This window comes from Carlito syrichta, unplaced genomic scaffold, assembly GCF_000164805.1.
Source record: "Carlito syrichta isolate Samal-C Ts95f unplaced genomic scaffold, Tarsius_syrichta-2.0.1 Scaffold303705, whole genome shotgun sequence".
NCBI lineage: Eukaryota > Metazoa > Chordata > Mammalia > Primates > Tarsiidae > Carlito > Carlito syrichta.
In genome coordinates this window covers 1,297-12,136 of record NW_007247801.1, presented here as the reverse complement: position 1 = coordinate 12,136, position 10,840 = coordinate 1,297, and the positions used below count along the sequence as shown (strand labels likewise).

The following is a 10,840-nucleotide window of genomic DNA, read 5'->3' as shown; positions in this document are numbered from 1 at the left end:
ATGCCATTTTCTTCTTCCACAACTGCACAGAATTCTTCGGCGGTACCAAACAGCAAAGGTAGAAGACAGAAGGGCCTCAGCTTCCCGGGCTCACCCTGCGGCCCAGGGTCTTCGGTCCACCAGGACCCTGTCAATCAGGTGGGCCTCCAAGGCTGGCTCCCAACACCTGCCCTCCTCTCCTCACCTCAATCTGGCAAAGCAGGTGAACGCAGAGGAGTCCAGACAGGTAATGGGAGGGGTGGTGTGCTACTTTTTGATTTAGGGAGCACAGGAAGAGGAACAAGAAGGTGGAAAACAAAAATGAATTGTTTTGCATATCAGCTGCCACCAGTGGCGATGCCCAGTGTTTAGATATATGCTTCTAAAACTGAAGAAAGTCTGAGCTTTAAATGAGAATTAGTAGGCACCAACTCACAAGTAGGTGATGCTGAAATTGTGGAGCTGCAGGTTCATCTCTCTGAGGATAGTGAGACTTTTCAGAATATCCATGTTGCTTCCTGTACCACATGAGATCTGACTGACAGGTGCAGTCAGAAAAAGAACAGGTGGGACCAGACCCAGTGAAGGCTCAGATTTTGATGACACAAAAGCACAAGAAGCTCTGAGTTTTGGTTTGGAATGGAGATGTCATAGCCTATGACCCTGACAGTTAGTGGAGTGGAGGTAATCTCAGATGTGAGCAGTGCTAGTTTTAAAAATATTCCTGAGAAATAGGCAAAGCCACTGGTCATTCTCTATAGTCTTTGTCCCCAAAGATGTGTTCTCAAGTCATTCTCTAAACTGTAAGTTTATTCTCATAAGGGAAAGGGCACCAAGGATTGGACGGTCCTGTGCAATCAGTTTACGGGTGGGGAGCAAATTCCCCTGTCCATTGTAAAGGTTGACCTCTTAGGACAGTCTCCCCTCATGTCCCCCATGTGCAGATGTGACTGTTTTCATCCTGTCCTCCATGTGCAGTTTTCATCCTGTCCCAGCAGCAGCGCAGAGCTGACCCTCCCTCTGAGGGTGAGGTGTGGATCTCACTCTCTCTAGCTCCTGCTGGTCAGTGCAGACAGGACAGCGGATGCCCTGGATAGCCTGAGTCAGCAAACCCCAAGGAGTGCTGTGGGGGACCATCTGCAGGTAGAATTCCACCAACTGGTCCTGCAGGAGGTAGGGCAGTCACCCACCCCAAGCCAGGTCCCGGCCTCGCCTCTCTCCCCTAGGTCAACAAAGATACACAGGCTCTCACTGACGAATAGGAGGGAACTCCTGAAGGACCTGGAGACAGACATGGACTTGTGACTTGTGACTTGTGAGGGCCCAAAAGGGCCTCAGAGTCCACTCAGCACAAAATGAAACTGAAGTTCAGATCACAGAGGAAGATCGGGGCCTGATTAGGATCCCGGCTCTGGCCAGGCACGGTGGCTTATGCCTGTAATCCTAACACTTTGGGAGGCTGAGGTAGGAGAATTCCTTGAGCCCAGGAGTTTGAGAACAGCCCAGGCAACATAGTGAGACATTTCTGTTATAAAAAAAAAAAATTTTTTTTTAAATTAGCTGGATGTGGCGGCTCACACCTGTAGTCCCAACTACTTGGGAGGCTGAGGCAAAAGGAATGCCTGAGCCCAGGGGGTCAATGTTGCAGTGAGCCATGATCATGCCACTGCACTCCAGCTTGGGTAAGAGTGATACACCAACTCAAAAAATAAATAAAAGAATTCCATCTCTGTCCTAATCAGCTGTGTGACATTGAGAAAGAACAGAACCCCTCTGGGCTTTGATTTCTCCATCTGTAAAATGGGAATATAATTAGACCTGCCTGAGAGGATTGTTATGAGGATTAAATGAGATAATAAAAATTAGCTGGGCGTGGTAAGGTGCACCTCTAGTTCCAGACAACTGGAAGGCTGAGGCGAAAGAATCGGGGGAGCCCAGCAGGTCGACGCTGGGGTGGCCATGAGCGTGCCACTGCACTCCAGCCTGGGCAACGGAGTGAGACTCCAACTCAAAAAAATAAATAAAAATAAAAAATAAACTGCATGTCTTTTGCAAATGGGAGCAGTTATCCTGTGCAAGTGGCTGTTCCTGGACTTTCTGTATGTAAGTCCCCCCAATAAAACCCATGTCTTACTCCCCACACCACCCCTACTCAATTCAGTGGCGGTACAGCCCAACAGCATCATGTCTTCAAGATACAACCATGTTATAGCATGCGGCAGGATCTTAAGATTGAATATTTCATCATATGCATATACGATGTTTTCTTTACCCAATCATCTGCTGACATTTACTTGCTTACACTCCTGTCTCTTATGAGTAATCCTATAGTGAACATGGGTATGCAGTTATCTACTGAGACAGTGTCTTAAATTCCTTTGGATATATAACTAGAAGTGGATTGCTATTGACCAAGTAACTTTTAAACCTGGTTTTTTTTACTTTATATGCTGAGCTAAAAACAAGAACTGTGAATAAAAAATAAATTCTGGTTAATAGTGACTTTTTAGTAGCATGTGTTGTCAACTCTGAGACATTGTATTTTAATCTAGGATCAAGCAAGTGCTACTTTTTGTACATGATGAAAGAGAGCTACAGATTCAAAAAGTTGTAAGGTTAGAAATAACCTAGTGCTGCAGTAGAATTAAAAGTACTGGCATGAAGTCAGGGTTTTAATACAAGAACATATGTATCAGTGTGTGTGTACATAGGTGTATACATACATACACATACACACACACACACACACACACACACACACACACACACACAAATTTCCTATTTCTTTCACTGAGACAACCTAGGGGCCTGGATACTCTGATACCAAGAAACATCCCCCGGTATACAGAATGCAGCTTCTAAATAGTATTCTCCATGAAAAGGAACCAAGGCTCCTTAGGTATTCTCATTCTAGGGCTAGAGTACAAAAAAAATACAAGATATACTGGAAACAAATTGTTGGGCCAGAAACAATTACATGCTCATGAACTAAGAATACATTTCTTGGTTTGTTTTTTTTTTTGAGATGGAGTCTCACTCTGTCACCCAGACTGGAGTGCAGTGGCCACTCCGAGCCACTGCAACCTCGACCTGCTGGGCTCCACCGATCCCTCCGCCTCAGCCTTCCAAGTAGCCAAAACTACAGGCGCATGCTACCACACCCAGCTAATTTTTGATTTATTGTAGAGATGAGGTCTCGCCAAGTTGCCCAGGTGGGTCTCAAACCTGCAGGCTCAGGCAATCCACTCACCTCAGCCTCCCAAAGCGCAGGGATTACAGGCTGAGCCACCGAAAATACATTTTTTAAAGAATCATGGCTGGCCAAAGTGGCTCACACATGTAATCCCAGCCCTTTGGGAGGCTGAGATGGGAGAACTGCTTGAGCCCGTTTGAGACCAGCCTGGGAAATATAGTAAGACCTCATCTCTACAAAAAGTTAAAAAATTAGCTGGACACGGTGGCACATACCTATAGTCCCAGCTACTTGGGAGTCTGAGGTGCAAGGATCACCTGAACCCAGGAGGTTAAGGCTACAGTAACCCACGATCGTGCCACTGCAACCTGGACAGAGTGAGACCCTGACTCAAAAAAAAAAAAAAAAATCAGAAGCTAACTTCAGGGGGATCCTATTCACCAAATCCAGAAAAATCTATGCATCAAATTAGCAGTAGCTAACTGTAACCCATAGAATAAGAATTTAAGAATACATACTCCTATAAATAAATAAGGGAAGCTCTTCCTTGTCAAAGCCCAGTTAATAAATGCAGAAGGAATTATGGAATTAAAAAATATTTGGCAGTTCCCCCAACAATAGCTACAAACCTCATGTTACTACACTTTGCTTTTATCGCACTTTACAGATATTACATTTTTGACAAATAGAAGGTCTGTAGCAACCCTGTGTCCAGTAAGTCTATCGTACCATTTTTCCAACAGCATGTGCTTACTTCGTATGTTACATTTTGGGAATTCCTGGAATATTTCAACAATTCCTATCATAACTGCTTTGGGATAACACAAACCACACCTGCATAAGACAAGCATAAATGCTGTGCTCTCACCACTCTACTGACTGGTTGTTTCCCCATCTTTTCCTGTCTTCCTGGACCTTCCTATCCCCTGAAATACAACAATAGTGAAGTCAGGCCAATGAATAACTCCACAACTAAGTATTTACAAGTGAAAGGAAGACTTGTACATTTCTCACATTAATTCAAAAGCTAAAAATGACTAAGCTTAGTAAGAAAGGCATGAAAAAAGCCAAGGTGTAGTGGCTCACACTGATAATCTCAACACTTTGGGAGGCTGAGGCAAAAGCATCACATGAGCCCAGTAGTTCAAGGCAGCAGTGAGCTATGATCATGCCATTGCACTCCAGTCGGGGAAACAGAATAAGATCAAGACCCCATCTCAAAAAAAAATAAAAAATCCAACACAGGCCCAAATCTAGGCCTCTCACACCAGTTAGATAGGTTGTGAATACAAAGAAAAATTTCTTCAAGGAAATTTAAAGTGCTACTACAGTAACACACAAATGAAAAGAAAGGAAAACTGCCTTACTGCTGATATGAAGAAAGGTTTATTTGTCTGGAGAGAAGATCAAACCAGCCAAAACATAATCCAGAGCAAGTACCTAACTTTTTTACTCTATGAAGGCTAAGAAAGATGAGGAAGCTGCAGAAGCCTGAAGCTTGAAGCTAGCACAGGTCAGTTTATAAGGTTTAAGGTAACAAGTCATCTCCATAAGCACAAAGTAAAAGCACCAAGTGCTGATGGAGAAGCCACAAGTTATCCAGATCTAGATAATTGATGGAAGTAGCCACACTAAACAATAGAGATTTAATGGAGATGAGACAAGCTTATACTGGAAGGTATCATCTAGGACTTTCATAGCTAGATAAATCAATTGACTTCAAAGCTTCAAAGGACAGGTTGACTCTCTTGTTAGGGGCTGATGCAGCCGGTGACTTTAAGTGGAAGCCAGTGCTCAATCACCACTACAAAAATTCTAAGGCCCATAAGAATTATGCTAAATCTACTCTGCCTGTGCTTTATAAATGGAACAACAAAGCCTGCATGACAACACATCAATTTACAGCATGATTCACTAAATATTTTAAGCCTACTGTTGAGACTTACAGCTCAGATTGCTTTCTAAAATATTATTATTAATAACGTACCTTAGTCAACCAATACGTCTGATGAAAATGTGCAAGGAGATTAATGTTATTTTCACACCTGATAACACAACATCCATTGTGCAGCCCATGGATTGACTTTGGCTTTCAAATTTTATCATTTAAGAAATACCTTTCACAAGGCTATAGCTGCCACTGACAGTGCTTCCTTTGCATGGATCTGGACAAAGTAAACTGCAGACCTTCTAAAAAGAATTCATCATTCTAGATGCCATTAAAAACATTCATAATTCATAGAAGGAGGTCAAGACATCAACATTAAGCCAGGTGCAGCACCGTGTGCCTATGGTCCCAGCTACCTGGGAGGCAGAGGTAGGAAGAGGTAGGAGGATCACTTGAGGCCATGAGTTCAAGGCCAAAATCCACTATGATTGTGCTAATAATCTCCACTGTACTCCAGCCTAAGCTACACAGCAAGACTCTGTCTCTAAAAACTGTGTTTTAATTTGTGGAAAAAAAAAAAGAACGAAAGAAAAACTGAAAAACCAACATTAACTGAAGTTTGGAAGAAGTTGACTCCAACCCTCATGGATGACTTGAGGAAAAAGTAGAGAAAGGAACTACAGATGTGGTGGAAATAGCAAGAGAGCTAAAACTAGAAACGGATCCTCAAGACAGATGTGAGTAAACTGTAACAATCTCATGGAAAAGCTTTAACAGGTGAAGAGCTCTTATGGATGAGCGAAGAGTGGTTTCTGGAGATGAAATCTACTTCTAGTGAAGATGCTGTGAACACTGTTGAAATGACTACCAAGTATTTAGAATATCACAAAAACTTAGCTGATAAAGCAATGACAAGGTTTGAGGGGATTAACCCTAATTCTGAAAGAAGTTTCACTGCAGGTAAAATGCTATCAGAAAGCATCACCTGCCACAGAAAAACCTTTTGTGAAAGGAAGCGTCAATCAATCTGGCAAACTTCACTGCTGATTTTAAGAAACTGTCACAGCCACCACAACCTTCTGCAATCACCGCCCTGATCAGCAGCCATCAACACTGAAGCAAGACCCTCCACCAACAAAAAAGATGACTCACTAAAGGCTCAGTGACCATTTTGCAGCAATAAAGTATTTTTAAGCAAAGGCACATACTTTGTCTTTCTAGATATTATGTTATTGTGTACTTAGAATACAGTATAGTGTAAATATAACTTGTATGTACTGAGAAAACAAAGCATTTGTATGACTCACTTTATTGCAATATTCACTTTATTGTGGTGGTCTGGAACCAAACCTGCAACATGTCTAAGGCATGCCTGGATGTACATCAATAGGGTTTATCTCCATTGCAAGATCTTACATATTTAGTAAGACCCAAGGAAATAATGAAGGCTTTCCATGTTCCCTACATTGCATGGATCCAGGGTGAGTTCTTAAATGCTGGATTCTGATTAGATTCCAATGGCTTGAGAAGAATGTCTATTCTTTAAACAACCAACGAAACAAAACAGATTCCAATTGTTCTACAACATTCCCATAATCACAGGGCATACTGAGAATAAAAGTTCTTATCTACTATTCTAAGTGAATGAGGATACTTGAAGGCTTTCCCAAATTCTTTATACCAATAAGGTTTCCCATAGCATGAATTCAAATATGATTATAGTATGAGAAAATTCTAAATGACTTCCCATATTCCTTATATTAAAAGTGTTTCCTTAGTGTGTTTTTAAATGTTTAGTTAGTAAATAAAACCTATTATAGGCTTTCCCACATTCATTACATATGTAGGGTTTTTCTCCAGTATGAGTTCTAACATGTTTCTGCAGGTGTGAAGAGGCACGGAAGGTTTTTCCACATTCCTTACATATATACGGTTTCTCTCCAGTGTGAGTTCTTATATGTTCAATAAGCTGGGAAGACGTAGCAAAGGCTTTCCCACATTCCTTACATTCATAGGGCTTCTCTCCAGTGTGAATTTTTATATGATTATGTAGGCTTGAGGAAACAGTGAAGGCTTTCCCACAGTCCTTACATTTATAGGGTTTTATTCCAGTGTGAATTCGAATGTGATTCTTAAGGCATGAAGAACTTCTAAAGGATTTTCCACATACCTTACATTCAAAGGGTTTCTCCTCCGTGTGAGTTTTAAAATGTTCAGTTAATAGATAAAACCTATTGTAGGCTTTCCCACATTCGTTACATTCATAGGGCTTCTCTCCAGTGTGTATTCGTACATGTTTAGTAAGGCCTGAGCGCCCAGCAAAGGCTCTTCCACAATCCTTACATTGATACGGTTTCTCGCCAGTATGAATTCTTACATGTTCGGCTAGGTGTGAAGAAACAGTGAAGCATTTCCCACATTCTTTACATTGATAGGGTTTCTCCCCAGTATGTATTCGCATGTGACTATTAAGATATGAAGAATATCTAAAGAATTTTCCACATTCTTTACATTCGTAAGGTTTTTCTACAGTACGCATTTGAACAGAGACAGCATGACTTGCTGTGTAAGTAAAAGCTCTCCCACATGGCTGTTCCTCATAAAGTATTTCTCCACTGTGAGTTATCCTGTTTTCCTGAAAGTATGACTGACTAACAAAGACCTTCTCACAGTCACTGCAATCACAGGAATTGTCTCCCATGCACATCCTCTGATGAACAACATTGTGTGGCAGACTACACTGATTAAACACAGAAAATGTCTCTCCAGTAGGGGTTTCCTGGTGCAGACTAAGAAAGCTTTCTCCATACTGATTACAGTCATAAGTGTTCATTGTATCTTGAGTTCTCATGTGTGCCTGAAGGCATGAGTGTTCAGTGAAGAGGTCTCCATTTTCCTTGCAGTCACAGAGTTCCCCTCCATTGTCACTTTCTGCCTGTTAATGAAGGAATGAATAATGATTAAAGGACTGCTCAGACCTTAGCAGAGTCTACCCACCTGAAATCAAACATATTGCTGACGATTATAATTCTTGCCACCTTTATTACAGGGATACAGTTCCTGTCTTGTGGATTTTTCTCAAGCTAAATGAAAAAATCCTACTGCAAGAATCCTGGCCGGGCTCGGTGGCTCAGCCTGTAATCCCATGCTTTGGGAAGCTGAGGTGAGTGGATTGCCTGAGCCCACAGGTTCGAGACCCGCCTGGGCAACTTGGCAAGACCTCATCTCTACAATAAATAAAAAATTAGTCGGGCGTGGTAGCACACACCTGTGGTTCCGGCTACTTGGAAGGCTGAGGCGGAAGGATCGCTGGAGCCCAGCAGGTCGAGGTTGCGGTGGCCAGGAGTGGCCACTGCACTCCAGTCTGGGCGACAGAGTGAGACTCCAACTCAAAAAAAAAAAAAAGAATCTTGTGCCATCTTTTCTAACCTATAAACTTTCATAAAATTATTTTTAAAATCTCAATACCTAGTTACATATGTGGTAATATGTACTCATGAAAAGGCTGAAGCACCAAGTTTCAAGATAGAATTAGGGTACCCCAAATTCATTAAAGTATCCCTCTAGAGACATTCCTCCTGCTTGGGTGAATGTCACTTCTCTCAAAAAGCTCTCATTTTTACTAATTTTCTAAAATGGACTCCCCATCTTTTTTGAGTGTGGTAAATAAGAAGTTTTCTTTCTTAGTCTTACCATTTGTATGATGTCTGATGCTTATTTTAGTCAAAAAAAATGCTGCTGAAGTGCTGACACTTTGGTTTTAAGTTGCCATTCTGAAATAAAACAAAAAAATAAGGGTTTGCAGGGAAAAAAAGGTAGGTTAAGTAAGTTCCAAATGATAACGCTCATTTGTATTTTTCATATTAAATACACTAAAACATTAAGCAAATAAACATTTGACTAGTCTGGCTATGTTTAATATTTTTCCTACATAAGAACTTAGGGTCAAAACTTGGTAATTTTTTTCAACAGTTTCTATGGCAATTAAACATAATGGGAAAAACAAACAGGAAAGGATAGTAGGGAAGTAGAAATGACAAGGACAAAGCACATAGAAGAGGGGGGACCCAAAAAAAAACAACAAACCTCAGAAATATCTTTTGGAGGTTGAGCCTCCTGTAGTACAGGCCTCCCCCACTAGGTAAGTGTCCTAGGCATCTGCATTAGTGGTCCTGCTGGTGTTGTTATGAGAGGCTGCATCTGGCTTCAATGAATTTTTTTCTGGAGATTCTTTCAAAGCACTTGCCTATTTCATGGTAGGTGGTTACAAACACACCTGCCCACACCACACTGAGTGTTCAGCAGTTTTGGACCAAAAACAGCTTGTCCCCCATGCCCCACCCTCCCTGTTCACCTGATCCCACCCCAAGCAACTTATTCTTGTTTCCCCAGATGAAAAAAATACTCAAAGGGAAACATTTTGCTGACCTGGAACAGGTAAAGCAAAAGCCACAGAAGCTCTAAACGGCTTCAAAAATGACAAGTTCAAAAACTGTCTTGAGCAGTAGAAAAAGCATCTCAACAGGTGTATTTCATCAAATGGAGAGTTCTTTAAGGATGGCTGAAGTTTAAACATGTAAGAATAAATATACAATTTTTTATAAATAAATTCTGGGTTTATTGGGGTCCCCCCTCACGTATCAAATCATAAACTAAAAGAAAAAAAAGCGAGTTGGTTGTGAAATCTTAAGAAAGTTTGAACTAGATGAAAAATAAAATACGGGAAAATGTTGACATCTGAAAACTTATGAGTCCAATGGCCTCATGTTCTGTGATAAATTACATCTGTAAAAGAATGTCCTCATTATACTTCCAAGCACACTGAACTTCTCATTGACCAGGGATGTTTTCAAAGCACTCACCTTGGAGAACTCCTGTTGGCAATGTGCTCAAGTCTTCCTCCTCAGCTGAGTGCAGACTGGGTTTGAACAGCTGATATCCCTCTGTTCCTGTACAGAGGGAAAGAAACACCAGTGGAAGAGACTTACACAAGAGGTGAAAAACTTATCTATGAAACAGGAACTACATCCCTAAAGAAAGCAATGAAATTACTTCAAACATGCTCAAGTTGCATATATTCCCTCTTTCTGTGCCCTGAAAACTTCGGTTATCTCTGACCCCTAACATTCACCATTCATGCTTAAATATATTTGAAAACCATTAAAATTTTAATTCAAATAGGAAATAACCTAAGCACAAAAAGAGATCTTCATTATTTTTTTCTTACAAGGTTGCCTAAAGCTTGAATATCCTGTCTTTTAAAGAGTTTTTTGTTAAAGAGTTTTTTGTTTTATTTCTCACATCTTGGGTAGCATTATGTCTCTTTCAGAAAACAGTGCTTGTTTCTCACATCTTGGGTAGCATTATGTCTCTTTCAGAAACCAGTGCTGACAGAGCTTGGCTCACTGAAGGCATGCTGAGACTGTTCTCTTATAGACAACTAGGATTCTTCTCAGCATTGTGAAAGTAGTCCTAGATTACAACTAAATAACTTCATTACAAGCTGGAAACCTCAGTTTGCAGGAAACATATCAAATTACTCTTAAGACTCCAATGGTGGGAGGAACACTCTCCTCTCTGCACTCACACACCACCCATGACTAGCCTGCATATCTAAGACCTGTTTTCCAAGGCCTCCTAATATGGATGTTTAATGTTCCAGGTTGCAACCATGGTGGCACTCTGATTTCTTCTGTACATCTGCCCCACCGGTTATGGCTGGTTTATATTCCGGAGGGTTGTACTATGCTTGCCAAATGACTGCCGACCATCTCTTGGTC

General features: G+C 41.2%; 1 protein-coding gene across 1 annotated transcript; it reads right to left on the bottom strand.

The window, feature by feature from the left end:
• Positions 1–6,367: 6,367 nt before the first annotated feature.
• Positions 6,368–10,010, bottom strand: ZNF121 (zinc finger protein 121). Its single transcript, XM_008059082.1, has 3 exons — positions 9,923–10,010; positions 8,754–8,833; positions 6,368–7,995 (listed from the first exon to the last, which is right to left on the bottom strand). The coding sequence occupies exons 2-3, from the start codon at positions 8,754–8,756 to the stop codon at positions 6,835–6,837; spliced, it is 1,164 nt and encodes a 387-aa protein (XP_008057273.1). The 5' UTR covers positions 8,757–8,833; positions 9,923–10,010; the 3' UTR covers positions 6,368–6,834.
• Between the last annotated feature and the right edge of the window lie 830 nt (positions 10,011–10,840).